This window comes from Protopterus annectens, chromosome 7.part0 (genome assembly GCF_019279795.1).
Source record: "Protopterus annectens isolate FY-2018-M chromosome 7.part0, PAN1.0, whole genome shotgun sequence".
NCBI classification, from domain to species: domain Eukaryota; kingdom Metazoa; phylum Chordata; order Ceratodontiformes; family Protopteridae; genus Protopterus; species Protopterus annectens.
The window spans coordinates 623,045,062-623,071,207 of NC_056739.1; the positions used below are offsets into that span (position 1 = coordinate 623,045,062).

Genomic DNA, 26,146 nt, shown 5'->3' on the forward strand with positions numbered 1-26,146 from the left:
TTCAGCAGCAGACAACAAGTACCAGACAACAAGAATGCAACCAGTTACAGTGATTGAGATATTCCGAACCAAAATGTTCTGAATAATGTTATCAGTTATTAGCTTGGTTATAAGCATACATAAATGGGTGAAAACAGTGAGCCAAAACAGCCATTTCTTTTTAGAGATGTATAATAGCATTGTTTTATTCATCCCCAGTTGCCAAGTTGAGTTCTGAAATTGTTGATCATAATGGAGGTTGGAAATAATTGTGAATATAAGTAGTTAAATTTGGTCTGCTGTAGTCTGACACATTTTGATAGTGAAACCAACTGTTACACTGTTTCCAGTCTGCATAGTCACAATTTGAAAGTGATTAGTTTCAAAGTTTCCATGCTGTAAGTTTGGTTAAAGTTGTCATGTGCAGACTTGTGTTCAATGTTGCCATTAAAAAAAAATGTATGCATATATACATAGTACATGGCTATTTCACATCACTTGTGACCTGAAATCTTTGCTCTTTGTGTCTTTCGGCTTTTCCCGGTTAGGGGTCGCCACAGCGAACTCTGGTCCGCTAATGATTGGCAGTACAGTTTTACGTGCTGGCTTGCCAGGCCTAACGCACAACCTTCAACGAAGTAACGCCCATTCACGCATGTCACCACACAGAAGACGCTCTGAGAATCGAACAGGCAACGTCTAACTGTGAGGCGACAATACCACCGCAGTAGACCTGTTTTTACTGTCTGTATTTCAAGAAAGACATCTTCAAAATGCTCAAGCTAATTAACTTAGTTTTTTCTGCATGAGTTGTAAACATAGCTCTGATAAATTTAAAATGCATTCCAGTTCAAGTTTCTGCCTGAATATTGGCAAGTAGTAGACCTGAAATCTTTGCTCTACTTGCCAATATTCAGGCAGAAACCTGAACTGGAATGCATTTTAAATTTATCAGAGCTATGTTTACAACACATGCAAAAAAACTAAGTTAATTAGCTTGAGCATTTTGAAGATGTCTTTCTTGAAATACAGACAGTAAAAACAGTGTGTTGTCTTTAGGTATGTGGTACACTATTACATTGCACATCTTCCACTATCCTCCAGTGATGATCTCCCAGCTGTCAGCGGTACAAACATTAGTTCTGTGTAGCCAGCAATACTTGGGTATTTCCTTGCCAGTATAAACAACTGTTTTTCAGATATAGTCCTAAATCTGTCATTCTTAGCCTCTCAGGTGACTTCATGCAAGACATATAGAAAACCAGCCTTGGTTGTCCTCCTTCGTAAAGGTGGTTCCACAATCAATTCTAGCAACTATACATTAGTAAGCCTTACTAGACTAGTCTGCAAGACAGTGAAACATGTAAGACCTCAAAAATAAATATATTGGCAACCCACAACCTCATGACCCAAAATCAGTTTGGATTTGTGAAAGGTAGACTTCTCTGCTTAACTTGGTCGGCTTCTTTGAAAATGTCACTAAAGCTTTAGATGAGAACAAAACCCTAAAAAGAGCAAACATTGATCTGGTCAAGGCCTGTGATATTTTCCCACGCACACACAATGACAAACTAATCAAACTAAATGTAAATCCATAAGTTACATGCTGGAATGCTAACTGGTGCACAAGCAAAATCCATCAACTCAGGTCTGAAAGCCAGAGCTAGATCATGGTAAAATGGGGGTTTAGGCAGGGTAATGGATTGGGGCCCCCTATATACAGTAGCCCCATCAGCCCACAGTGCAGCCAATCCAGTGTCCATTACTTGGCTGCTTCTCCTGATTTACCATAAACACTGTTCAAACCTGCCAGTGTGCATATTATTTTCTTCTTCACTTCTAAAATGATTCAAGAGCTTTAAAATATTTCTTTCAAATGTTATAGCACATACATAGATAGACATTTGCTAAACAAAACAATACGGTCTCACAATGAAAACAGACTTAGCATGAACAGTAAACTTCTCTACAACTGAAACTTACATTAACTGAAATGCACTGAAACATACAATCAAAGAAAATGCATCTGGTCATTGGAGGAAAACGCTTACCATTGGGCTGATTTCAAACTATTGGCCCCTTGCACACATTTGTAGGGTCATGCATACACATTTGATACACCATCTTGATTGTATTAAATTATACAACGCTTGTTACTGTGTGTTTTAAAGTTGTAGGTTTGAACATTTTTCCAATAAGCAATGAAAAGTACAGTTGTGTACACCTACCATAAATGTAGATGTTCGAGTGTCTTCACTGTTGCATTCATAACTGTAGGGTGATCCTGCCGGCAGGCAGCCCGAGGTCGGCCAGAATTCCAAAGTCTGGGTCCGGCGTCGGCTGTACCAGCAAGTACCCTGACGTCAGAACGCAGAGGTATAAAGCTGACAGCCGACGACATCTTCTCCAGCCTTTCTTGCCCCAGATGTCAGAAGCCCCCAAAAAACAAACCAAAAGGTGTCTAAAAAGGAATACAAATACACCACAAAAGAAGTGGAAGAGAAAACAAGCAAAAATAAGAGGGGACTGGTGGGAGGGAAACACTGACTGCAACAGTGAAGACACTTGAACATCTACATTTATGGTAGGTGTACACAACTGTACTATGTTCTTCGTGTTTCACTGTTGCAGTCATAACTGTAGGGTAGAATCCCAAAGCTGTGAATGAGGGAGGAGGTTATGCAGAAGAAGGGGCAGCTAGAAGACCCTGCAAAACAGCAGAGGCAAAGCCTGCCCTAGACTTAGAATACAAAGGGAGATTATAGTGCTTAGAGAAAGTATGCACTGAACTCCAAGTGGCAGCTTCCAAAATGTCCTTGGTAGGAACTCCTCTGAGAAAAGCTGCTGAAGTGGCAGCTGCTCTAGTAGAATGACTTCTAACAGTACCTGGAATCTGTTTCCCATAGTGAGAGTAACAAAACCTTATTCCATGAGCAATCCATTTGGAAATAGTTTGTTTAGAAATAGCCTTGCCTAGAGAACTGGAGGCATAAGAGATAAGCAATTGATCAGATTTTCTGAAATCCTTAGTCTTGTCCAGGCAAAATCGTAGTTGCCTGTGTACGTCCAATGAATGTAAGATCCTTTCCCCTTTATTTTGAGGATTTGGGAAGAAGGTAGGAAGGTGAATAGTCTGATTTAGAGCCACTTTAGAAATCACCTTAAGCATAAATGTAGGATTTGTCCTCAAGGAAACTCTGTCTTGGTGGAAGATAATGTACGGTTCCCACAGCCATGAGAGCTTGCAACTCTGAAACCCTTCTGGCAGAAGTCAATGCCAATAAGATAGCTGTCTTCCAGGATAAGAACTTGATATCCGAAGCCGCAGCAGGCTCAAAAGGAGGCAAAGTAAGTTTCTCCAAAACATAATTAAGATCCCAAGCAGGAACAGGAGGAGTTCTGGGAGGTCTTCAATTCTTAACTCCTCTCAAAAATTGTCTCACCAGCTGGTGAGAAAAAATGGGAGGATCAGTATTATAATGAGCCGAGATAGCAGAAGCATGAATTTTGATGGAGGAAAAGGAAAGGCCTTTAAGCAGAAGGTCTGAGAGGTAAAGTAAAATGGAGGAAATATTAGGCAAAAGAGGATCAAAACCTCGATCCTGCATCCAAATACAAAATCTTTTCCATTCTGAAGCATAAGATTTTCTAGTGCTAGGCCGCCTAGCTTCTAAAAGAACACCCAAAACTTGTTTGGGAAGAGAAGGAATCAAAGGCCCTTGAAGAGCCAAGCTGCTAGGCAAAGAGTCTTGATTTGAGAGTGTTGCATCTGACCCTGATGCTGGGACAGAAGAGAAGGGATCAGAGGAAGAATCCAAGGAGGTTCCAAGAATAGGTGTTTTAAAGTTGGATACCAAAACTGCCGAGGCCAATTTGGAGCTATCAAAATGATAGTCTTGGGTTTGCCCGGTTTTATTTTCAGTAACACCCGAGGCAGAAGAGGAAGAGGAGGGAAGGCATATCCCGAAAGATTCCTCCAGCTAAATGACAGGGCATCCACTTTCCAAGCTGTTATGTGGAAGGACCTGGTGCAAAAGAGGGGCAACTGATGATTGAGATGGGATGCAAACAGATCCGAGGACATCCCAAACTGCAGTTATTCTGCTGAATAAGTTGGGGTCCAACATCCATTCGTGAGGATCCAAAAGATTTCTGCTTAGGCTGTCTGCTAAGAGGTTCTGTTTTCCTGGAATGAACTGAGCATGAAGATGCAGATTCAGATTTAGAGCTGTGTCCCATAAATTCATGGCTAGTCTGCAAAGGGGGTAAGAGTGAGAGTCCCCTTGCTTGTTTATGTACCACATGACTGTGGTATTGTCTGTACGAATCAGAAGAGGTCCTGGTTTCAAAAGTGTCTGGAATGCTAGAAGAGCATTTTGGACTGCCAACATTTCCTTCAAGTTGATGTGCCAGAGTAGTTGCTTCTTTGTCCAAGAGCCCTGCTGGCCAATGTCTAGAAAATGAGCTCCCCAAGCATAATCCAAAGCGTCCGTGGTTATGATCTGAGAAGGTTGAGGCAGACGGAAGGGATTCCCTTCGTTCAAAGCACAAGCCCTGGACCACCAAAGGAGCTCCTTTTGGAGGCAAGGAATCAGTGGAATCATTGTGTCTAGACTGTGGGTAATGCTGAGACCATACACTCTTTAGGTACCATTGAAGTTTTCTCATATGAAGCCTTGCATTTGAAATCAACAGGATGCAAGAAGCCATGTAGCCCAAAGCCTGCAGGAATTTCCTTGCAGTGAGCTGAGGTAAAGTTACCAAGGTTTTGAAAATTGAGGCCAGCTGTAATTGTTTTTCTGGAGTGAGGAAGGCCCTTTGCAAGCTTGTGTTTAGAAGAGCTCCCAAAAAAATCATTTGCTGAGAAGGGATCAAATGTGACTTTTTTGTGTTCACTGAAAATCCGAGTAGTAGGAGAAGACGTTGAACAAAATCCAGATGTTGAAGTAAAAGGTCTTTGCTGTCCGCCTAAATAAGGCAGTCATCCAGATAGGGGTAAATTTGAATCCCCTGGAGTCTGCAATAAGCTACTACTGGAGCCAGACACTTGGTAAAGACTCTGGTGCAGTAGATAAACCAAAGGGCAGTACAAAGAATTGAAAGTGCCTCGAACCTGCCTTGAATCCGAGGTATTTTCTGCGTTAAAGCCTACTTACACATTCCCATCAGGCAGGAAGTCCAATGTCACCATCCAAGCATCCTGGGAGAGCATTGGAAGAAGTTGTTGTAGAGTAAGCATCTTGAATTTTGGAATTTCCAGAAAGGTGTTTAATACTGAAAGGTCCAGAATAGGTCTCCATGAGCTTTGTTTTCTTGAAACCAGAAATAGTCTTGAGTAAAAACCTTTTCCCATCTGTGAGAGAGGAACAGGTTCTATGGCTCTCATGGCCAATAGAGCGTCCACTTGATTTAAGGCCTCTGACCATTGATGTTTTGGCAGATCCGGTCAACCAATAGACCTTGGCAGAGTGTGAAAGTGGAATTTGTAACCTCTTAAAATCACGTCCAAAACCCATTTGTCTTGGGTAATATGAGTCCAATTTTGGTAGAAAAGAGGAAGTTTTCCTCTGAGAGGGGCTTCCAGGCAAAGAGGACCTGTAGCCCAACAGAGAGAGTCATTGGGTCTGCTTCCTTTGTGATTGAGATCTGTCTTCTCCCCTTCTAGGGGATGAAGCAGTCCATTGTCTGGACCTGTAAGAGGCCTGAGCCTGACCTCTGGAGCGTCTATATCTTCCCCTTTGAGGCCTGTCAGATGTGGGAAAGGACCAATTTTTGGAGGGCCAATTTCTAGTAAATCTAGGAGGCTGAACTTGTAAGAAATCTTTAACAGTCTGCATAGATTTCACCTTATCCTCCATCTTTTTAATAACCTCCTCAGCTTTAGATCCAAACAGAACATCATGCTGAACAGGGGCATCTAACAATTTAGCCTTAACTTGCTCAGGCAAATTCTGCTCTCGAAGCCAAGCATGTCTCCTGATAACAGTACCAGAGGCTGCGGCCCTACAAGAAGCCTCCAAGGCATCAAAACCACAATGTAAACTATGTTTGCTAACTTGTTCAGTTGCATGCAATACATCCTGTAATTCCTTGTCCTCTGCACATGCAGGAAAGGTAGAAAGTTTTTGTTTTAAAACAGAAAGAAATTGCTGATACTTGAACATATGAAACTGGCAATTTAAAGCTCTAATAGAAAGAGTAGCACAAGTATACACCTTTTTGCCCCATCTGTCCAAGGCACAAGAATCCTTTTCAGAGGGAATAGGATTTTTAGCTGAAGTGGCCTTAGCAGCCTTGGAACCATGAGAAATAGTTTCAGGATCTGCAGAAGGGTTCTTGAACAAAAATTGATGGGAATCAGGGACTCTATAAAATCTATCCGGCTTAGAAGGAGCAGGCGGATAAGAGTCCGGATTCAGGTTAGCTTCAGAGAAAGCATCATCCACAATATCAAGAACAGGAGGAATAGCCAAAGGTCTGTGTTGAGGGAGAAGGAGAAATTCCCTAAGTCTCTTCTTGGAAGCGGAATAATCCTGACCTTCCCAATGAAAATGCTCTCTCATCTCATGCAAGGTTTCCCCAAAAGAAAAATCTTCAGGGGGAGAAGCAGAGGGAATAGAGTCCTCTGCATCAGAATCCTCATAAGGAGGAAAAGAGTAATCCTGTTCAGAGGAAGAGACTGAAGACACAGAAGCCTGATCAGAGGAATCATAAGGAATATCCTGTCTAGGCCTTTTTTCAGCAGGGGGGTGAGAACCCCTAATCATAGTAAGCAAATCTTAAGCCATCCTTAATAACTGCTTTTGGGTCTTGGGAGCTGAATCCGAAGAAGCTTGAGAAGACATCCTTGGCTTAACAGGAGTCTTTGACTTTGCCTTTGTCTTTGTAGTAATAGTGATATGAGAAGGCCTGAAAACCCCTTCAGAAGCCGGTACCTGCACAGCGGTTCCGGACCCATCTGAAGGAGCGATGTCCGAAGGTCCTGCAGCAGATAAAATACTGGGCATAGTTGGCTCCCCATGGGAGTCCGTATCGGCCATCGGTTCCGAAGTGGCTGACGACAGGGGCTGCAAAAGAGCCTCACTGACGACCGCCGAACCCGAAGCTGGCTCCGGCTGCATAGAATCCTGTTTGGACCTCGGAGGCCTATCCTTGTCCTTGCGCTTTTTGTGAATTCCGGTTGTTGGTAAAGTATCCGATGACATCCTGTAATTGAACCGTCTATCGAAATAATTCAAGGCCCAATCGTACCTACACTTAATAGTACGAGAATTAAACCTGGCACAAAACAGACAGCAAGAAATGTCGTGGTCAGGGCCTAAGCAAGGAAGACAGTAAGAGTGGAAATCTTTATGAGGTATTTGTTTTCCACACGATATACAATTATTAACTTTTTCTGACATCGGAGGAGCAAGAAAAAAGTTTCCCCAACGGGGTACTTAGCTTGAGAAGAGAAGTCGTCGTCTTCGGACAGACGTCAAGCAAAGCACGTTGTCCGGGAATCTGCCAACCAACAACTTGCGAGCTGCTTTCCACTGCACGGCAAGAAAGACTGGAGAAGATGGCGTTGGCCGTCAGCTTTATACCTCTGCGTTCTGACATCAGGGTACTTGCTGGCACAGCCGACGCCGGACCCAGACTTTGGAATTCTGGCCGACCTCGGGCTGCCTGCCAGCAGGATCACCCTACAGTTATGACTGCAACAGTGAAACACGAAGAACATCAAACATGCACCAATAAAGATAAAACTGTTAATTTCAGAACATTTCAACCATAAAAGGCTACTCGGTGTCAGTTAATATGCACAATTTCTGCAGCAGTAAAAGTCATCTGAGTAATTCCACATTAAATAGATCTGTAACTAATGAAGAGGTTGCTGCACACAGACTACTTTAAATTTCAGTGTTTCATCGACAGATTTAGTGCCTGCTGCCCTTGAAGAATACATTGCTGGTATAGATGGCAAACCAAACAATGGATTTATAGTTACGAGACATCAGATCCAAAGAGGACACACCCAAGACTGTAGCACCCCCAGCCCTTAAGGTACAACACAGTATTAGCAATCCATCTACAAGGTGTGGGAGTAGAACCCACAGTCATCTGTATCAAAAGCAAATATACTACTTGTGCTAACACTGCTTTCAAGTTCTGTAGCACACTTAGTGATGATCATATGCTAAACAAAACAGGTGCACATTGAAAACAGATTTCACATGAGCAACAGTAACCTTCCCTTGAAGCTCACAATTCCTTGAAAATGCATTGATACTCATATTTTTTTTTGAGTATTCTGGTAGTTGGTGTAGAGGATTCAGGCTCTTGTCTCCTGTAACCAAGGTACGACTTGAGCCTGAGCAAATTAACTAACTTGCTAGCCCTAGATAGGGCATTACATATACACACACACACACACACACACACACACACACACACACACACACACACACACACACACACACACCTTTCTTACTGATGGAAGGTTTGTTCATTGTAGATGCCTACAAACTGGGAGTTATTGCCAAGCTTTAACCACCACTGAAACATGGCTTGGTAACTCACAATTTATGCTAAACCAAAAAATACCAAACTACTACTCTTTCCCCCCAAATCCCTCTCATATAAAAAAAACAAAACTTAAAGTCCTCTATCTTGATAATACAAACATTGAAGTCACTAATGATAGCAAATTATTAGGGGTGATAGTGGACGTAATCTAACATTCCACCTGCAAATACAAAATTGCATAAGAAAAATTCATCAAAAACTAGGGATGCTTTACAGAGCCAAAAATGTTCTCACTGACGCAACTACAACTACACTCGCTACTATTTATCTCCTCCCCACACTTTTTTATGGTGCTCCCATCCTTCCTAACCTCCAGGCTAACAAAAATGAAAACCTGAACAATGCTATAACAAGTTGCTAAATTTTCAGCAAATACCCCCTTTCAGAACCCACCACTGTATAGCACTGAAAAGCCCAAACTGGTTAGAATGCCTCTTCAACTAACATATACATAGCTTACCACCTATAAAATTATCCAGCATCCATCTGCCTGTCCAGCAGTAAAACAAATTCTACACAACTATGTTCCCAGTCGGTCATTGCAATTCACTGACCAAAAACTCCTGTCTACAAACCTATCAAATCTGCTGGGCATTATCTGTATTCGTACAAGTTTGCTAAGGCTTTGAACTGCTTACCTGTATCCATCAAGTCAGTTCCCTCCCTCCCATCTTTCAAAACCACTCTAAAAGATTTCCTAGCTTTAATCTTGCTCTGTTCTTGCTCAAACCAGGATAAACTACATCTCTAAATGTGAACAGGTACCTTTCATTCCTTAAACCCCCTTACTCACCCTTTTCACTTATTTCCTTACTTCTATCATATTCACTCCCTGACTTCCTCTCTAAATATATCATAAGCCTGTTTTTCCCTCACTTCATATTGCAATTCCTGTTTGCATTCCAGTAACCTACCTTGAATTTCCCTACAAATAGTCTAAAATTCCTCTAACTATTAAATGATTGTCATATAACCTGTATCAATTCTTAACCAATCTTTTTAATATTATGTCTAATTTGTTACAATTACTCAAACTACAGATGTTTTTGTTTTACTTTTGCAGATAGTATCACTTATCTTCCAGTCATTATGACAATAGCGAGAAAAACGTTCATAGTGTTACTACTTTCCAACATACTATAATCTAGATCTAGAGAAGTCAAGGTTTCTGTTTAACCAGCATTGTTTAGCCAATTATTGAGCATAATGTTCCCTTTAGGAGGTACTTCAGTAGACATAAAACAATTAGCAAGACCCCAGATGTGACTAAATAAAGAGATCACTGAACTAAAGATCTAAGCTTCTTCAGAATCTTAGAGAATCTTGAGCAGACATCCAACATCTCAACCTTTTAAAGCAAGAATTCTGGACAAAGCCATAAATAATGGGGGGGGGGGGGGGGGCTAAACAGTGACAACTTTTAAATACTGCTCTTACAAACTTACAAAGTTGATAGAATAACATGTTTGGCATTAGCATGATTTTTTTGAAGGGTATGATGTCTGAAACTCACGTGCCTGTCATTATTTTCTGACTTCAGTCTTCAATGATTAATCAGTGATTTGCCAGAAAACCTCAATTTTTGTGAAAAACAGACCAACAGTACGAGGCAAAAATCTAGAAACTCTGTGAAAATCTGTACAGTTGAGAGGTATTCCAGAGATCTCTGCCTTGCCTTTTTTGCCATGCAAGACCCAGTTGCCTTGTATTTCTTATATCTCCACCAGTAGATAAACAAAATGCACTGGAGAGATAGATTTATCATCAATTACAATGTAATTTATGAAGCTAAGCAAGGGAACAGAAGCAAGCTGCAATATTCTATGCATCAAGCTATGTAACAGAAAAGTAAATTAATGCTGAACAATAATGCTCTTTATTTATTTTATTTAACATTTGTTGACTGGGAAAGTCTGACTGGAATGAGGTCCATTTACAGTGGAGGCCCAGGGAGAAAAACTCCACATAAATAATATTTGCAGTGGTAATTATACAAGCAAAAAGACAAATCACACAAGAAATAATATACATTTACAATGGATTATTCCAAGCAAGCTGAATTTGCACCTGGTTAGGCCCCAGTTGGCAGTCAACTGAGGAGTTTAGCACTGTAGCATAAAGACAGTAAGCAGAGAAGGGAGGAAAGTAAGGAGGAGTGGAAGAAAGAAGGTAAGTATTTATGTGATGCAAGGACAGAGCCAGGAATCCATGAGATGTGACTTAAGTGATTTTTTTGAACTGTGATATGGATGGTGCAGAAGACGCATACCGGGGGAGGTTATTCCACTTTCTAGCTATACTATGAGAGTAAAGACTTCTCCCTGCAGTGATGTTGGCGTTGGATATACTGAGGAGGATTTTGTTGGTTGAGCAGAGAGGATAATTTGCCGAATATTGGGTTAGTAGTTGGTTTAGAGCTAGAGTCTTGTGAGGATTCTTTAGAATGTTGTAGGTAAGAATTAGTTGTTGGTAACTAAGTAACTGAGGAAGTTCTAGCCACTGGAGGTCATTTAGGGGGAGGCAATGATGGCTTCTAAAAGCAGAGTTATTGGCAAATTTTGCACTATTACTGTAACATGACTCAAGTTTGTCTAGGTCTAATTTCCTGATGTTGGTTAAGATTGGTGCTGCATACATCAGGGTAGACAAAAGGTGGGTTTGGGCAAGGGGGCCCGTGCTTGGTCTGATGGGAAGTTTTTGTGTTTGTATAAAGTTCCTATTTTTTTATGAACGTTTTTGATGGTTTGAGAAATATGGACATCAAAGTGAAGATCTGTATCTATTTCTACACCAAGGAGCTTAGTATGGGGAGAGGAAGAAACTGCAGTGCCATTACTGGAGGTGATAGTGAAGGAAAGAGGAGTGGTTTTGGATTTGTTGGGGGTAAATAGCAGTAATATGGTCTTGTTGGGATTTAGGATAAGTTGGATATTAGTGATCCATTTTTCCACAGAGTTGAAGGATTCCTGGGTTGTTGTAATGTGGTTATGGATGGGGATGAGCAGATTAGTGTAGAATCATATGCGTACTGTACAAGTGATGTAAGTACTGATCAATCCAGCTACATGTAACTGAATGGAAGTAAAGTAGAGCATTGTCAGAGAACACACTACAACAATAAATAAACCTTTCAACTGCTCCTTATGTTGCCTAGCATTTTTGCTTCATCCCTAAAGTTGTAATTTGAAGGAACACACTTTGGTAATAAGCATACTTCTCAGTTGTCTCTAATTTTGTAGAAGGACATTGACTTTGCCCATCCCCTGGCAAAATGTTTAATTAACTGGTAAAACACTAAGGATTGCAGCAATGAACAATGCCATACATTAAAGTTTCATACTTCTTGCTGAGAACAAGCACACTGATGGAAAGCCTGTTCAAATTTCCAAGAGAATTAGAATATTTAAAATGGTTGCCAATGTTTGAGTCTTCCTGCCATTAGGTTTCATACAATATATGAAATAAAGACTTTAGAACCATGAGGGAAGCAAGTGGTACTGATCACAGTACTGATATTGCTGCTAAGTTTCTTTTGTAAGATCTGTGATTTTCATTAGGGAGGATCAGTTTGTAACAGCAGTACACGGTGTTCTGAAGATGCATGCTTATGCAACAGTTGTTACTCCATTAACTTTACAATGTGTATTAGAATAAATTTAAAAACTGTCCTTGATTTTTCTTTCTTCAAAGCTGTAGCTATGGGAATTTGTAAAGAAGAAATATACTTTCTTACATCAAGATAGACATACATACAAATATAAATGCTTTCTGAAAAACTGTAAAAGGCAGTTTGCTGCAGCAAAATCAATAGGCGCACTGGCACGTTGGTTATTTAGCGCTTCAATCGTGTCCGCAAAATCAGTACCGGCATTAATTTAAGAGGCTAGTATTATATTGCACCATTGTAGCCTGACAGTTTTTTTGGCAGCAACCTAAAAAAAGTGGTAAAATACATTCAAATAATGTTACTAAATTATTGACTTCTTTTACATCTGAAAGTGAACCTTACTTCACACATTCTCCTATTCTGTCAACATGGCAAGTTACAGAAATTAACAGTTCAAAACATGTGCCTGATTACCATTCTGTATCTGTGTCTGGAGGCAAGTGATTGAGGGCTCTGCAGCTGATACCTGAAAGAAGCTAACATTTGACAGGCTCTACACGTTATTCACACCTTAAGTGAGACTTTATGTGAATACTACTAACTGAAGAAGATATTTCCCTAATCTTTGGAAAAAAGGTATCAAGTGACACCTGGACAATGGGCTTTGTAATACTGTTACAGACAGTCCATAATGCCACACCCAAGAGTTCTGTATTTTTTACTCAGAAAATGCAAGATGTAAAGCCCCTTGCTCTGTTTTTCAACAGAATTACAGTTATATTTAAATAATTGTTGCTCATTTTAGAATTTTTTTCACTGCTGCTCTCTTCCTGATTAGTAAACAAAGCAGTTTAGAGTAATGATGAACTGATCGATGCAGTGCCTTACTTACAATACTGGTACTGCTGATAAGGAAACTATTTGTACAGAACATTACTGTACTGATTCTGCAGTTAGTGCTGTATTTAACTTTTTCTTTATCATTTACAAACATGTTTTTAACACAGCCACGGTAATTTGTACACACACACACACACACACACACACACACACACACACACACACACACACATCACAGAAAGACGAACTAAGTAATTCAGTTATGCAATTTTTGGAGTGTGACTAGATCGAAACTAACACCACATTGCATAGATTTTCCATATGGAATGAAAACAATTTGGGAAAGTTCAAGCATGGTCAAATTTGGGAGGGCAGAGAAGGGGGTGTGACTGATGACATCACAGTGGGTGGTCTTACTTGGCAGACTGACAGCAGGATGCTCTGAAAGTAAAAACAGGGTATTTACACAAAAAATAGCAGAAGACTGCAGATTCAGTGACATGGGCCCCCAGTACATTACTTAAGGTACACACTTGTGACAAAAAATAAAAAAAGTGTTCTGAAGGCTGCAACATTGACTCTTCCCCCTTTAACAAGCTAGTGCAGCTGGTTTGTGAAAAGGTTAATTATGTACTACAAATTAACTACAAATCTGTAACCTTCAAAACCACAGAGTTGAATTCTTCACGGCAACTGTAAACATATTTTTTGAAAATGCAATCTTTAAGTCTACCTAAGACAGCAAAAGGCCAGCAGACCATCATTAATGATACAAGTTCGAAGAAAATGTATTTTCATCTACCTTTCCATGGACAAGGATTATTAAACTGGAAAGAAAATGTGCACTGACCCCCCCCCCCCCCCCCACACACACACACACACTATTTATTTTATGTCAATATTTCAGATCCTTGTATAAAACTAATGGCCTAAATCTGTTATGATCAAAACATTTCTGAGTGATAAAAAACTAGGCGTTTTACAAATACACCTGTAACTAATGTACCTTTCCATACTGTTGCATAACTCAGGTCATCCATGAGTAATTCGTTACTTGGGATGGGTATATTATTGTTGAGTATATAAGTTTACATTATGGGCCCTTCCAGTTTCCTGACCTCCTAACTGTATACATGCCTAGGCATACACTCTAATATCTCTTAAAAAACACAGACGGACTGTTTAAAAGCTGCAACACCAAATAGGTCATCACACATTGTTTTATGCAAAATACGCATTTCCAGATGGTCATCAATTTAAAATGCTTTGCTATTTATCTAAAACTGAGTATTATTAATGCTGCATTACTTATTAGAAAATTTCAACCTGTTAAACTAAATCAGGAAAATGTATAAACCTCAGTTGTCACATTGTTAGATCTGATTCAAGAAAGACAGTTACTATGAAACCAGGTTCATAGGTACTTACTGGAGTACTGAGCCACGTGGATTTCTAAAAGCTTAGCCATACATTCCCATGGATTTTTTAGCCCTTACATTTTAAGTATGAATAACTAAGAGTTTAGCACAGCATTTAAATGCTGCCATCAAAGATTGAGCAGCATTTAAATGCTGCTCTAGGAGGGACACAGGTGCTAAACCAGGGGGTTGAATCTGCAGTTATCCCATCCATTCATCCAGATTACATCTGAACAGAGTAAGGGAAGTACTTCGCCTTATGTGGAGAGAAAGATGATTTTAAAGATCTGTCATACATAACTATCCCTCCAACATGTTCTACTTACATTGCAAAAGAGACTTATACATGATCCTACTGGACATGCAAATGTGAAGTAGGTCTGAAAGAATAGGGTCTGCTGGGGCTCAGTACATGAGGCAGAGGTTGCCCTTCAGTAACCTGTATGACATCCGGAAGCGGGACAAGACTTTGAGATGGTCAGCATACTTTTATGATTCAGGCCCCTGATTTTCTCAGTAAGAAAGCATTGTGGGGCATTCCAGTTTTGTCAAATGTGTGGACAGGTACATATACAAGGACTTAGTGATCAGCCTGATAGCTTTGTAATACAGTAGAATGATCACATCCTTGGATACGGACTTAGTAATAAGCTGTGAAATGAAAAAGCACTTTCTTACAAAAGTGAATGTGTGGTGACTAAACAGTTTGCTGTTTACATAGGTTCCCAGGTCTTTAACTTATGAACTTTTAATAATTTTTTATTAGTGAATTATAATTATCCAAGTAAAATGAAGTGACATCTTTCTAAAAAGCCTGTAACTGGTACATTTGAGATAATGTAAGCTGAACATAAAATCTGAAATAAAAGGTCAACGATTCAGATAGTAACTGTTCTTTTATACTTGTAGTCAAACGCTTGAAGTTGAAAACTGATTAGTCAAGTAGTCAGAATAATTCCTTTTTACAAAAGGAACTGTAATGTACAAAGGGTCGTTAAATGAGGTTACAAAATTGTTACACATCATGTAATGCATTGTCTGTGAAATAAGATGTCATCTAAAAATAGCATTTTGTTATGATTATGTTTCCCTAGAATTATATACAGCATTACTCCTTACATCCATTGTTTGTAGTTCACCCTTAATTGCAATAGCAGGAATGCTGTAAAACCATGTTGCTGCCAAATTTCGCTCAACACTCAGCTGCATGTTGATGGGTTTCAGCATCTGAATATCACACTGAGAGGGTCCAGACTGCAGAATAGTCCTAAAAAAAAAAAAAAAAAAAAAAAAAAAAGACACATCGGTTCAGTACTACAAATGTGAATTCTTAAGTTTTGGAAGCAAATGCTATCAATACATTAAACAGCAGGTAAATGATCAAACTAATGTAATGCTGTAACCACTTTAAAACACAATGAAAGTCTTACACTTGTACACTATTATATTACCTTCCACAAATTTTGAGATTTTAACCATCACGATCACAGTTTACAGCATCTTAGATATCAATCATTTTTTTGGAAGACACACGGACTAAAATATACACAAAAACACAGTTTTAAAAATAAGAAAAGTACCCAACTCATTCAAGTCCTGCTGCCTTTTAAAACTCATTCTTCCCTTGTATGTATTGTTCCCACAATTCCCATTTTTTTCCTATGTAGTTTGCTCCTTCCCTTTTCTAAAGATCTCAATTCCAGTTGTTTTACCTCTGTTACTATATTCACTTCTAATACAGTTGGTTTAGATTTTCATTTCCATTTTCTAGTAATTGCTTTTTTGGCAGCCATCATTAGATACAGCAAAGCCTTACCATGCTTAGGCAATTCTGATTATGTATCATAGCTCAGAAAAATTGTGCCCGTGTGGTTTTTCATTTGTATAAATGTATGATTGCCTATGTAGTAAGTGATTGTTTGATAAAGACGTTTCTTGTTTAAAAAAAAAAAGGTAGGAATTGAATAATTTATGTAATGTTGCTTAGGTTACATGATGTACAGCAATATAAGTGAAGTAATCATTGTGCGATTACTTTTATATGAATGTAAACTTGCCTGTGTCACAACTGATAATTCAATACAGGTGTTTGAAAAAAAAAAAGAGAGAAAACAGGAATAACCAAACACACTCCTCTAGAAAAACAATAGCATCCACCTACCTCCTCCCCTCCCTCATGTACGGATCACCAATACTAACCAACCTCCAATCCTCCCTAACAGCAAAACTAGAAACATGCTACAACAAGATATCCAAATTCACAACCAACTCAAAACACTCCTCTCACCACTGTAAGTCTCTCCGGTATTTAAATTGGCTTGAACTTTCAAACTACCTACAACTTACCACCACCCACAAACTTATCTTTAAACCCTCTGACTGCCCACCCCTTAGTTGCATCTTTACCTCCTACATTCTCAACAGGCCCCTTAGATCTGATAACACAAACCTTCAAGTGTACAAGCCAAAGCGTTCACCTGGACAGCTTATCTTCTCTTTCTCTCTCGCCAAAAAGTGGAATGCCCTCCCACCATCCCTCAGAACTACCACCCACAGCCTTGCCACCTTTAAATCATCTCTACACTCATCTCTCCTCTGCTTGGAAATGCTCCTGCTCTCAATCCTCTACTAACCACACCCCATGACAATTCTTCCATTAATGACAATACATTCATTGGCAATGCTTACCATTAGCTAATATGTTATCTTTGAATCATAGTGTGTATAAAGTCTAAATATATTCTAGTCTTTCTGTAGTAATAACATTCTGTAAAAACTTCCTTTACTGTGACTTGTATAACTGCTCTAATGCTGTTTATATACAGTCCACAAATATTATAGTTTCTGTTCATTTACATTGTGTGCATTTACTGTGGAGCTTTTCTCCCTGGGCCTCCACTGAAAATGGGCTCTTTAGGGCCCCAGTGGACTACCCCGGTTAACAAATGGCAAATAAATAAAATAAACAAAAGTACCAATAAATACTTTATGAACTACAGCTACAGCCTTTGAATTGATGAAAAGAAAAATCCATACTTCCCTTTGCTTCAGACATATAAATATACTAGGCTAACAGCCAAAGGCATTTTTAAGATCCAGACAAGCAGAATTCTCAAGTGCTACTTGTTCCTTTTTAAAGGCAACCAATACTCGTTACAGTTTTGTAGTACATCAGTGTCCTCTGGCCAGCAGACACAAGTATCACAAAATGGATACATTTGTGTTTTTCCATCCATTTGTACAGACTGTGTTTGAATGGTCAGCGGGCGTAGTTTGTTTTACATGGATACAAAGCCTGGTCCAGTGCAGTGGAATCCTCTGTGAGATGTATCTGCCCTTCCAGCATGTCCTGGTTAGACTGCTGGAAAGGTTAACATCCTCAGAGCAGCAGCTTCTAATGCTACTGTTTGTGCAGATATGGAGCAGGCTCATTAGTACAGGGTTTGAGGACTTAAAGGCTAGTTAGAGGTTATACTTTAGCAGTCTACAGGAGACTAAGAATAGGTAGAGTGATCTAAGGTGGTCTCATAATTCATGTGTTGCACTCTCTCTAGATTCTTTCAGTAACTAATTTCTGGGGGTGATCATGTTGAAATATGTGCCTTTGCAGGTACACACCAAAGGAAGCACTGTACTCAATGACTAGTCTAATAAGAACAGAGTACAAAGGGACAGTAGCCTCCCTGGACATGGATGCAATGATCTTACTTATAAGCTGTGCTATATAAAATGATTTCCTAAGTGTGGTGAACATGAGCTGGTCAAAGGCCAGATCACTAGCCACATAAGTCTTGAGAGACCTACACACAAATATTTCAAGCACAGGCATTAATGCCCTTCTAGCTTGCCAATATATCAAAACACTTATTCACATAATAAATGTCCAGGCTGTTCTTAAAATATCTAAACTAGCACTTGGCTTTATTGTAATTTGGTAGTCTGTTCCAAGCATCAGCTACTCTGCCAGAGAACCAATTAGTACACTTCTCATTCCCATAGAATCTTCTACATATGTTATCTGATGATTCTCTAGTACTTTTTGATAACCCCAAACATTCCCAGAGGTAGTTGTCCCTAAATGCCCTATATACCTGAATAAGATCTCCTCTTAAATATCTTTAAGAGACACTGTACAAGTTCAGACATTTTAGTCTTTCAAAATAACTTAGATTTTCACATCCATGGATGCCCTTGGTACATTTCCGCTGTACTCTTTCCAGTTTATTCATGCTTGTTTTTCTGTAGGGTTTCCATATTGTTATTCCATACTCAGGTTTGGGTCTAATGTAACTAACAAACAATGACTTCATTATGTCTGATTTCCTAGACGTTATAAATCTTTTTATACAACCTATAGGTTCTACAACCGTCATTAGCCAATTGGCTGATATGATTAGAAAAACTCATATATGAATCTACCCATATACCCAGGTCCTTTAGCGAGTCTACAGTCTCAATCACTGGTTTATGTCTCCCAAATCTCATATGCTTAGTTTTTGATGTATATATCAAGATATTATTCTCCTGTGCCCAAATGGTCAATTTAGTCAAATTATTTTGCAGGCTTGCCTTATCTGTAACACTTGCAATCCATTTACCCACTTTCAGGTCATCAGCATACAGACTGTAGAACACCTCAGATGAAAAAGTAAGGTCTGAAAGATACAATCTAAACAAGTAGGAGTCTAGGACAGAGCACTGTGAGACACCTTGTCTGTAACCAAGGATTTCACCTGTCCAGTTGGTGTGTTATACTTGCCATGTCCTATTTGTAAGCCATGCAGCTATCCATCTTATCAACAGTACATCAATACCTAGTTGTACTAGTTTATTATTTAATTTATTTTCATTTTATATTTGTTGACCAGGATAGTACGACTGGATATATGTCCATTTTCAGCGGAGGCCTGGGGAGAAAAGCTCCACATACCAAAAGAGAGACAGTACATACATCACTGAGTGATAAACTCAGGCAGATATGTTTAGAAAAATATAGACAAAGAATACAGGCAGACATCAATATACACAATGTGCAGACTGTGCAATTTATTGATCAGTGTTTTGTGTATGACCCTGTAATAACCATTTGTATCTTGAGATGTTTTGCTAATGTTGTAATTTGCAGTGGTGGACGTTTACCAAAGGAGATGATCATACACTTTTCTGCATTTAGTTTGAACCCATGATTCTTACACTAATTGCTCATTTATGTGAAACCCTCCTGGAGGTTGTTGTATCTTCATGGGATACAGAGACTGCTCCAAGCTTGAAGCCATCTGCTAACTTGCTCATCCATAGCCCATTAGTATTTGCTTTGACATCTCAGAGGTAAATGCCAAACAGAAGCAGTCCTAGTACTGATTCTTGGCAACTGGCCTTTTAATGGCGATGGAGTCATTTATAATCAACTCCCATCTCCTTTATGAAAACTAACTGGCTACATAGTGGAGAGCATATGAGTTTATTTGTATTTTGTGTAATTTTTCCACTATACAAGAGTGGGGAATAGTGTTGAATGCCTTGCCCAAGTACAGATAGGTCATATGAATTGATATGCCCCCTTCCATAGCCTTTGTGACCTTCTTAAAGGAGTTTATCAGGTTCAGCAGAAAGGCCTCCCCTTGACAAACTCAAACTGACTAGGGTCTACAATTAGCAAATGTATCATGTCTTTGTGATAGCATTCATGACAATACTTACTATGGCTTTACAGATTAGACTGGTCAGGCTAATGGATCTACAGTTTCCTGGATTAGTAGAGGGGCCAGTCTTGTGCAGTGGAATTATAGTTGCTGTCTTCCAGTCCATAGGCAGAAATTTGCTTTCAAGGCTGAGATTAAATAGTTTCATTATTGGGGGGGGGGGGTAGACAAATCTTGTTTCAAGCCATTTAGGAGGCAGCCTGGTAGATTAGGAACCACTGATGCTGTGTTCTTTACATTGGACAGCATCCTTAGGACCTGTTTTCTAGTGATAACTGGGATGGCATGGATTTCTGCAGTGGTGACCAGCAGGGATGGTGGACTGATGTTTGTGCTAAATTTATCCACCAGTAGGTCTGCAATGTCATCCGGTGTAGTAAACCTGGTAACATTTAGATGAAGAATGAGTTAAGGCTGACTTTAGCTACAGAGGCTATATTCAACTCAAAGTTGGCTATAGTAGTTTTGACAACACTCCTTGTCTGCTTGTTAAGGTTTAGGATTGTGTTCTTGTTATATTCACTGTGTTTAACTATGATGCTTTTCCTTTTGTTGTACAGCTTGTGAATGGTTGGGGTCCACCAAGGTGTTTTCTTTTACAGATTCTGTTTTCCTTCTTTCATGTGGGAACAGCCGCCTCTATACAGTGTTTGAAGTGGTGGTAGAATGCCTAGGAGAAAGATTTATCTTGGTCTTGGGGGGTACAAATGCTTCCATTTTATCAATAATTTTTGCACATTCTAGGATTTGAAAGGTGTCCCTATTCCAGCATAATTTCAAAAAACAGCATTTTGTGGTCTGACTTTACTAAAGATACCGGATCATCATTGTTCTACTAATGCTGTCAAATATTTGCTTCCCTTCCAAAAAGCCACAATGATCCATAACTATCAATTTCGGCAACATCTTTGCCATTCTTTAGCAAGTATAGACAAGCATGTTACAATCATGGTTTAAAACTGAAATGGGTTTATATGACGCTGCATCTTATAGATCTTTACTGTCTGTAATAGAACCACAAAAGCTTTCTCCCAATACGTTAGTGATCCCCCTCCTTTTAAAATACTGTTAAAATCTTCCAGAACTTTATCAATTTCTTCCCTCCTAATTTTGAAGCCTCCGCAGGAATACCAGCTGTTCCTGGAGCCTCTCCTGAAGATTGATTAAATATCACCATTTTTATCTCCTCTTCTATCTTGTTAGTTGTTGAACCTCTTCTATGTCTAGCCTTGGCATAATTAAGTCTTCCATAAATATTTCCATTTCTGTTCTTTATTGACACATTTCTCTGCTTTATACATATTTCCATAAAATTTTCAAAATATATTTAATACCTCTAAAGGATCTCTGATGATTTTTTTTCTTGTTACAGGCTCACTCAGTTTGGCGACAAAGATATCTGGAGAAATACAGGCAAAGGAATCTGGACATGGAAAACTTTACTATACAAAAAATAAGAAGACAGAGAAAAAGTGGAAAAGAAGATTAGTAATGGAGAAGTTAAAAAATACAAATTGTGATTATGGAGTACCTACGAAGTGAAGGTTTCAGTGTAGAAAATCTAACTCAGAAAGCACCAAAGCAGGATAGAGTAATGAACATCCAAATTAAGGAGAAACCAGTGGAATGGGAAGCAACTGGTCAGTTGCCATATGATTATATTTTGGAGCCTTCCACAGGAAACCAGTATAAACATTCACTTGCTGGACAGCAAAGGAAGGAACAGGAAACTGTGGCAATTCTGATGCTTTCAGTGTGGAAGAGTGATAGACCAGGGAGTTCCCATATGATAGAGCAACGGATGACAGGATGAAACTGAAGAGAATGTGCCACACGAAGATGCTATAAAACTTTCTACAGAATGCCTGCAGGAAATGGAGAACAAAAAAAGTGCCCTCAGTTTAGAAGAAAATGAGCAAAAAGAAGAGTTTGATTTAACAGAGATAGATATATTAAGATCAGGGAGAAATAGACTGCAAAAGGTCAATAAAACCCAAAAAGTCAGAAGTTTGATAAAACAAATGAACACAGTAATTAGGACTGTCCATAGAGATCCATGTGATACACAGAAGTAAACTGGATATATTACTGAACAGCTAAATTAATAACTGATAAAGCTCTACCACAAGAACATAGGGTAGTGAGGGAAAGGAAGGGGAGAAATCAAATACCATCATCGAAGTACTGAATAGAGAACTATAAAGCAAATAAGACAAGAAGTGTCACTGTTAGAAGAGTATAGAAGAGGGAAGAGATCAACAAAAATACTCAAAGATGGACATGATAAAAACAACATGCAGTATTATAATGGATTAGGTTCTATCTTGCACTATTGCAAATAAACTAAAAAAATTCAGCACAGGCAGAAGAACTTAGAAGATGCAGATAAATATAAAGAAAAAATACAAATAAGCAATTTACTGATGACCCCAAAAAGTTCTATAGAGAATTGGTAAACAAGGCAAAAGGAATTGAAAGACCACACACAAAAAGAAGAAATGTGGAACATAATAAAGACGCAAAATGGACAGAAGTAGTAAAAGAAAGAATAAGAAGTTTAAAAGTACATGATATGAAATGGGATGAAGTAACAGCCAGAGAGATTGAAAGAGAAAGTTAAGAAAAGCTGCAAATGGAAAACCCCAGGCCCAGATGCAGTACCTAACTTCTGGCTAAAAGTATTAACATCTTTGCTTGAAGACTTAGCCACGAGTAAGAACTATTTCTATGCGCACCCCGGACAGACAACAAACTGGTTAACAACATGAAAAATGATACTCCTACTTAACAGAGATCCTGAAAATTATAGACCAATAACGTTCTTTCCAACGACATATAAACTATACACCAGAATTGATGCCAACAGAGTTTATAGTCATTTAGAAATAAACTCAATCATGGCAGTAGAACAAAAGGGTAATAAGAAAATCATATAGAACAAAGGATCACTTGTTGCTGAATAAAGTCTTAATGAAGAACTGTAAAAAGGGAAAGAATCTAAGTACGGCATGGACTGACTACAAAAGAGCACTTGACAGTATCCCACATTCATAGATAAAAGAATGCTTAAAAATGTATAAGATACACCCCACACTGATCGATTACATTACAGTGACCATGAAACAGTGGCAGACCACTTTGCAATTAAGCCACAATAAAGGACAATTTATTATTCCAGGAATAAAAATTCAAAGGGGGATAATTCCAGGGTGACTCCCTGTCACCGCTATTTTGTCTTGCCCTTAACTTATTAGGCCTGCTACTTAACAGATTAGGCCTTGGCTATAATTTGTCTACTAGAAAACAAAGTGTAAAGACTTATCTTCTTTTTGTCGATTTAAAACTGTACAGCTCATCAGATGAGGAACTGAAAGCACAACTGCAAGTAGTCAAACCTTCTTCAGATATAAGAATGTCATTTGGTCTTGATAAATGTGCAAATGCGACATTTAGAGCAGAAAAATTGCAGCACTAAAAAAAAAAAAAAAAAGAAGTTATGTACTCACCATAACGTTCCATGTATGTAGCCCATCTCGCCGAACATTACATGTGGGTCCGGAGCCGATCCTCGGCTCCAACTCGGCTGCTTAGAAAGCCTGAAAACATCTGATTGGCTTGTGGCTAGTAGGTATCCCATGGTGCATGTGCACATTCCCCAGATACTGTTTGCTACTAGTCTATCAGAATAAGACAGGAAAAAGGACAAAGGTCCGGAAGAATAAACTGTAATAAAGGTGCCCTTATGGTATAAACCAATGTAGAAAAGGAAAAACTGTTTCCAGATCCTCCAGGAAGGGGGCTGGTGGATGGGTTCGTAATAATGTTCAGCGAGATGGACTACATACATGGAAAGCTATGGTGAGTATATAACTTCTTTATGTTATGTAGTCCTATCTCTCCTCCATTATTACATGTGCGTCCCTAGCATCTTGAATGGGTGGCTCACTGGAAAATACTCCTGAGTACCATGGAACCAAATGAGGCACTACCCTGGAAGTTAAATCCAATTTATAATGGGAAATGAAGGTATGAAGGGTAGCCCATGTTGCTGCTGCACATATATTATCAATAGGTGTCCTAGCTTGGAAAGCAGCAGAAGTAGAAAAGGACCTGGTAGAATGCACTTTGACTTTAAAGGGTAACTCCTTTCCCTGAGAGGTGTAAATAAAGCAAATACAACTAGAGATCCAGTTCGACAGTGTGACCTTGGAAACTGGCAAGCCCATTCTCGCCTCAGCAAAAGAAATGAACAGCTGTTCTGATTTTCTAAATCCTTTGGTCCTGTGGATATAGAAACGCAGTTGCCTATGCACATCCAATTGGTGGAAGGTAAGCTCTGCTTTATTGGTGTGATTAGGGAAGAACACTGGCAATTCAATTGTTTGGTTTAAGTGAAACTGAGAACAGACTTTAGGAATAAAGGAAGGAATGGTCTGGAGAGAAACCCTGTCTTTGTGAAAAATTAAATATGGAGGTTTAACTGATAGGGCTTGTAGTTCAGAAACTCATCTGGCTAAGGTTATTGCTACCAGAAAAAGAGTCTTCCAAGACAGGAATTTCAACGGACAACTATGGGCTGGTTCAAAAGGTGGCAAAGTAAGTCTAGACAGGACTAGATTCAGATCCCAAGGAGGAATAGCGTCTTGCACAGGTCGTCTTAACATCATGGAACCCCTATGAAAGGATTTGCACAGTTTGTGAGACATAAGACTGGAATCATTAATCCCCGCATAAAAATTAGATATTGCTGCCAGCTAAACTCAGAGTGTAGCAGCCGCTGAACCCTGGTGAAAGAGTTCTAGTCGAAGGCTTGTGAGAAGAGGTAACAATATGGGTTACAGCTGGAGACAGATCATGAAGACTGACTAGTGACGGAACTGGAGCAGCCATGCTGTCAGTTTGAGTGTGTGGAGACTGGGGTGAAGAGAACCTGTGTGTCAGGAGGTCTGGCACTGGGTCCAGAGTCCATGGTTAGTCTAACAGGTGAGGCCCGAGGAAAGGGAATCAAATCTGACGAGGCCAGTAAGGAGTGATGAGGATCATCTTGCTTCCCAACAACATTGTTTTCTGTATGACCTTGGGAATGAGTGGAAAAGGAGGAAAAGCATAGAGGAGTCCCGGGGGACCAATCATGGACGAGTGCATCTCTTGGAGACTCTCCCAGAGGGGGGATGAGGGAGAAAAAGGTGCTGCATTTGGTGTTGATGGGGCTGGCAAAGAGATCGCACCAGAGTTGTCCCCACTTGTGGAAGATCAGTCGGGCTACTTTTTGGTTCAAGGACCATTCATGAGGTAACAATATTGCCCTGCTTAGCTTGTCCGCTATCACGTTGGAAGTCCCCAGGATGTGCGTTGCAATGAGAAAGCGTTGGGAAGAAATCGCCCAATTCCAAACTTGCAGGGCCTCTCGACATAAGGGGTATGATCTGGTCTCCCCTTGTTTGTTTAGATACCAAACCACCGACATGTTGTCGGTCTGGATAGCTATCGCCCCTAGAGGGAGAAAGTCATTAAGTGCTTGCAACACTAGAAGCACCACACTCATCTCTAGGACACTGACATGCAGATGGGCCTCCTGATCTTGCCATGTGCCTTGGACAGTCCTGCCAAGATAATGCCCCCACACCCTGAGAGGCATCCGTGGTCACAGTGGCAACGTGTTGGTGCGGTACAAAGGGAGTCCCTGTGGTAAGATGACCTGGTTGAATCCACCAGAGTAGATCCTTTTTGCAAGAATCTGCGATCAGAATCTGATTATGTAGAGGCAACTGCTGAAAGGACCACTGGGATGACAGGAGCCACTGGAGTATCCTCATATGTAGTCTTGCTAAAGGTACCAAGGTTATGGTCAACACCATAGTTCCGAGAAGCTGCAACACCACCTTCGCTCTGACTCTCTGAAGGGGAAGTATCCTGTAAATTTGCTGTGCAAGATTCTGTATTCTGTCTGTAGGTAGTCTGGCTGTCATAGCAACCGTGTCTATGTTTGCTCCTATAAATGTTGTAGATTGAATGGGCAAGGTAGAGGATTT

The 26,146-nt window shown here is 39.7% G+C and overlaps 1 protein-coding gene across 1 annotated transcript in view; it reads right to left on the minus strand.

Moving 5' to 3' along the window:
• Positions 1 to 26,146, minus strand: part of VPS13C (vacuolar protein sorting 13 homolog C) — a 6,956,796-nt gene that overhangs the window by 3,771,141 nt on the left and 3,159,509 nt on the right. Inside the window, exon 36 of the mRNA XM_044076309.1 lies at positions 15,532 to 15,679. Coding sequence (XP_043932244.1) covers positions 15,532 to 15,679 — 148 coding nt within the window. The remainder of the gene's footprint in view (positions 1 to 15,531; positions 15,680 to 26,146) is intronic.